We start from the raw sequence: 5,177 nt of genomic DNA on the forward strand, positions 1-5,177 counted from the left end.
CGGTCTTTTTTCGAGCTCTTTTTTATATACGTATACGTATGTGACATAATAGCAAATATAGTTGGTTGTTTTTATAGAAAAGAAATCACACGGATAGAAAGTGGGGAAGAAAAGCCGATTCAAGTCCAACTTGTCCCCGATCTTGGACAGGGCTGACTAAAGTACTAAACCCATCCAAACATATAAAATAATTTACTCGTTTTTATTTCCCAATTTGTTGTTGTCCAACATGTGCGACTGCCTCCTCTAGATAACATGTATACTTTTTTAATTGAACGAAGCAATAAATATGTTTATCAAGTTGAAAATGAACCAAACCAGAACAGAACAAAAAAAAAAAAAAAAAAAAATACATATGTTTATCAATTTTAACCGCTAGTATATGTAATAATACTCCACTTAGTTAACCATTTTTTGTTTTTATCAAGAAACATAAACTTTTATCAGCGATAAATTCAGGACACCCTTTTGTCACTTACCCTATGCTTTTCTCTGTAGAAACAACAATATATATATATCTAAGAACCGAATTATAAGTACCTATTCAGTGTTGAGATTTTTTACAAAATGGTTATAGTTAAAACACACATAAAAAAAAAAATGAAATGGATATATGATCTATATATCCAACAAATATACTTCTCTGCTTGCGTCCTATATACTAACAATGACAGCCGATCTGATATCATTAAATTACAATCTGAATGAATCTTTAATGCGTCTTACCCCAGGCATGTAAGTTTCTTATTGCAAAACATGTTACTGCAATCCCAACAAAACCAAGTACTAGTTAGCTCAAGTTATGATCACATAAATGAGGTTCAAAACAGAGGCAAATGGCACAAAAGACACTGCGTTTTCATTTTTTTTTTTTTTTTTCGATTTTGACACGGCATTAATTAATTTTTTGTTATGTTGTAAAAAGTTGAAGAAACTAACACAAAACATCCTGGTCGTGGCTTTTTCTTCTCTTTTGGTGGTTGTTGTGGTTTGATCACCACTCTTATCGCAGCATCAAAAACGGATTTTACATTCTGTTCTCAAGAAAAAAAATGATTAAAAAAAAGATAATTGTTAAAATAACGAAATTTATTGAAAATTTTCATGCCTGTTGAGTTTTTGAGCTGCATTCGATGTAATATGCAGCGCCCATTTGTTTACGAAGCTCCTCTCCCTGATCATTATGTAAAATTTATAATTTAAATATTAATTTGCGAATAAAAGTGTCAGAAAATGTACCTGTGCGGTTGTTACGGGGACTAGTCCTGGGTGATCTGCTAAATATCGTTTATCCTCACGAAGATCTAAAAATAATTAAAAAAAACAAATTATGAATTTTTATACATTTTTTTTGTAGAGAAACTAGTTGCGCGTATTGTGAATAAAGCAATTTACCGAGTTTGGTTCCAGCTAGAACAACCGGGACTCCGGGAGCAAAATGTTGAAGCTCAGGTATCCACTGATCAAGTAATAAAGCATAGAAAATCAGATACTGATTAGATTGTTTTGACATGATATGATATGTCATGTCAAAACAAACAATATTTTACTGTGTTTGGTATGTATTGGATTGGACTGTGACAAAAGCTATAATTTTTGTCCGACTAAAAAAGGTGGGACATGGACTAGCTTTTGTCATCAAGAAAGAATGTTCAATTCAATCCAATCCAATCTAATGTAACAAAAGCACATTGAAGTGAAAATTGAGTTTTTAACATTTGAGTAAAAACACCTTTTTAAGTACGTTTTCATAGCTGGCTCGACTGACCAATGAAAAGGCTAGAACGAAGACATCGGCTCCTCGATAACTCAAGGGTCTTAATCGGTTGTAATCCTCTTGTCCTAATTATATAAATTCATGAAACAAACATTTCCCAAATTAAGAAAACACAAAAGGACTTGATAATTTAATAATTTGAAGTTTGAATAAATGCATACCAGCTGTATCCCAGAGGCCTAAATTTACTGTGGTGCTTTCAACTACAACATTTGCACTGAAGTTATCAAATACAGTTGGTACATAGTCCTGGTTATGTTAACATCAAATCATTATTAGGATTACTTGATATAATTAAAATAACATAATTGTATATTTTTATATATTTGCAAGTATGATAATTGTTTCGAAAGAAATGAGTAGCATCTTTATCATTACACTTCCTATTAGATAATATAAAAGGGTGTTTATGCGTTAGCCTGTTAGCAAGCTTCATTATTGTAATTTAAAATGATACCAATCATTTTATATTGTTTGAAAGTTGAAATTTGATTATGATATTCCAACTATAGTCAATATGATAATGGATGTTTATTCGTTCCAAGCTTTGATCACTACGATGTAGTAATAACCAATTTTGCTAGTGACGCAAATTAAATTTCGAATTTAATATTTTCAGATTTCATATAATTAATTTTCCAGAATTTTTAAAAAACAGGCAAGGATTTGTTTCAACAAAATTAATTTACAAGAAATCGAGGAGTAGTTAACCATTTATGACTTTAAGGACTTTGTTGATGCTTAATCCTTTTCTTCACAATAATCTTATTAAAAAAAATTAAAAATTAAAAATTAAAAATACCCCCTTTTCGATAAATCACTGGGAAATTATAAAGATCGTTGGTTCTTGGATTGTGTGCCAAGATAACTGACAGTGTGTAACCCTAAGTAACGAGAGGTCCAATTAGTTTAATCAGTTGAGATTTACTTCAAGTAAAGTGCTAATCTTGATTCTTGGGTCGAAATCTTGATTAAATGGTGCATAAAGTTTCACCTTTTTTCGATTCTTTATGGTAAAAACAAGATAACCCATATGAAAAAAAACTGAAAAAGGCCAATTCACTAGACTACAAAGTCAAGAAAGATGAAACCAAAGCAAAAGTAGCAAGAAATCATGACAGAAAGACAGACAATCAATCATACACAGAACCCTAAGTGAAAAGAATCTTGAAAAAAGCTGCAAAATTAAGAAAAATCCCAGATGGAAATCAGTTAAAAGAAACCCAATAATCTGACTTACAGTAGGGAATTTGTTGCTGGTGTAGCAAATAAGCATACAAGTCTTGCCAACAGCACCATCACCAACAGTCACACACTTGATGAACCTTGAAGCACTTGCAGCCATGGAACATGAACACAAGAAAAATCCAATTGAGAAACGAGAATCCGATGAAGGAAAGAATAAAGAAATGAATATACAGATGGAAATCGAAGAGGGGTTTTTGTGTGTGTTTACTTTAATGGTTGTATGTGTCTGTGTGTGTTTTGGTATTGTGAAAGAAAGACAAAAGGTGAGAGCCTAAATAGAGTCACATGATTTCACACTCCTTTACACCAACCGTTACTTCCTCCCTTTAGTTACATTTACAAAATTAGAAATAATAATGGATGAAATTTCAATATCTTTTTGGTGGTTGTAAAGAAATAAAAAGAGTAAAAGTAAAAGCTATAGGTTCTCATATAAGAATTTAGAGCATCCTAAATCGACATTTTTTTTTCTTTTGTGAAAAACTAGTATCAAATAAGTAAAAGTATAAGAAACTATTGCAGAAGAGTTTTTATTTCAAAACTTGTGAATAAAATTTTATTTTCCTTTTAAAATTATAAGTTTAATGCATAGCTTCTTTAAAATTTAATACTATTATAGGATTTTTGGATTAAATTACACAAATTGTCTCTGTTGTTTAGGTCAATCTACATATTTCATCTCTATTTTGTTTTTCATCGACTTATAACGTTCCTAAAGATTTTATTTGTTGAATATTTTGTTAGAGTTTAATTTTTTGCCGTTAACCCAATACAACAACAAAATTACCTTTATTTTCATAATTGTTATTATTCTTAGACCCAAATAAACCCACCACCTGCACCTACCCGCACCTCATCTTCCTAAAAATATCCTAACATTTATTTCATAAAGGTTAGGATGTTTTTAAGAAGATGAACACTTATCATTGTGGATCTCTCTCCTATCATGTTGTCACGTGCAAATCACTATGGTCGATCTCTTCAAGCCATTGTAGTCATCCCCTTCAAGCCATTGTGGTCATCCCCTTCAAGCATAGACAGAGCTTAGGATACCCCTCAAAATTCATCCAGTAGTACATGTTTTTTTGGATTTTTTTTTCTATTTTATTTTAATTACGGTGTTACCTTAAAAAAAATTATAGACTACCCCTAAAACAATTAGGTTACTCTTAACTTATAAATCAAAACACAAAATGTCTCAAACTAAATGTTTAATGTTGCCCATAATGTACGTCGATAGTGAAATTTAAGCTCACATTTAATCTCAAGTTAATAAAATGAAATAAGAAGCCCAAATGTCCAATCCATATTGTTTGTTTGCTAAAATTAGATGAAGGAAAGCATCAAACATTAAAAAAAATCGATCCTATTACGTAGGTCTTGACCCAACACCACCCACTGGTGTCGACATTGACTTTTTGTGGTCATACCTTCTCTATCGGCGACCCCTTTTCTAATAGCATCAATATAATGAAACAAGTATCTACTCTCAGTCCTATTATTAGGTTAGGTTGTTTCAAATTTCCATTATCTGTCTACTTTATTGAAATACTTGAAATTAGCAATTATGTAATACTTCGTTTTCACTTTACAGTATTAATGTATAGTTATCAAATTGTAACGTCCCGTTCCTGGAACACATTTAATTTATTTTAGTATTTATTTTGTAAGAGCTACTCAACAGGTTAGTAGCCCTAACTCGTCGAGTAGATGCTAGTTTGGACGCGAAATTTAAGTGGCCTACTCGACGAGTAAGCCTATCAGGAGGAAAGCCTAATCTTTAGGGTTTGCACCCTATTTAAGCATCATATCAGGCCTCCACCCCAGCCTCCATCACCTCCACATCTTACTCTCAAAACCCTAATCATCCCTTGAGTGTTCTTAAGCTTTTTCTTTCCATTTGAAGCTAGAAGAAGGAAGGAAACCCTTGGTGATTCAAGAAGAGGTAGTAGATCCAGAGCTTGTGTTGCATTTCAGACCCTTTGGAGGTATAAAGCTTATACATTGGCTTCTTTTCACTTACATCTTATTCTAGGCTTGCATGTTGTCACTTTTGGACCATTTCCAAGGTCATTTTTGAGATTTGAACTCTTGGTGAAGTAAGGACTCCAGATCTGGGCACTCTTGAGCTTTAAAAGCTTAAAGTTTCCAC

The 5,177-nt window shown here is 32.1% G+C and overlaps 1 protein-coding gene across 1 annotated transcript; it reads right to left on the minus strand.

Annotated features, from left to right (window-relative positions):
* Positions 1 to 515: 515 nt before the first annotated feature.
* On the minus strand, positions 516 to 3,264 carry LOC145042461 (rac-like GTP-binding protein 3). Its single transcript, XM_078990891.1, has 8 exons — positions 3,018 to 3,264; positions 1,939 to 2,026; positions 1,733 to 1,842; positions 1,396 to 1,459; positions 1,240 to 1,304; positions 1,109 to 1,174; positions 940 to 1,034; positions 516 to 762 (listed from the first exon to the last, which is right to left on the minus strand). Exons 1-8 carry the CDS (start codon positions 3,120 to 3,122, stop codon positions 723 to 725), a joined length of 633 nt encoding a protein of 210 aa, XP_078847017.1. The 5' UTR covers positions 3,123 to 3,264; the 3' UTR covers positions 516 to 722.
* Positions 3,265 to 5,177: the final 1,913 nt, after the last annotated feature.

This window comes from Lactuca saligna, chromosome 4 (genome assembly GCF_052625555.1).
Source record: "Lactuca saligna cultivar CGN05327 chromosome 4, ASM5262555v1, whole genome shotgun sequence".
Taxonomy (NCBI): Eukaryota; Viridiplantae; Streptophyta; class Magnoliopsida; order Asterales; family Asteraceae; genus Lactuca; species Lactuca saligna.

Coding starts and splice junctions, on each gene's coding strand:
- LOC145042461 (XM_078990891.1), bottom strand. CDS start 3,122: ATGGCTGCAAGTGCTTCAAGGTTCATCAAGTGTGTGACTGTTGGTGAT. Junction 2,027..3,017: donor CCAGCAACAAATTCCCTACT/GTAAGTCAGATT, acceptor TAACATAACCAG/GACTATGTACCAACTGTATT. Junction 763..939: donor CCACGACCAGGATGTTTTGT/GTTAGTTTCTTC, acceptor TTGGGATTGCAG/TAACATGTTTTGCAATAAGA.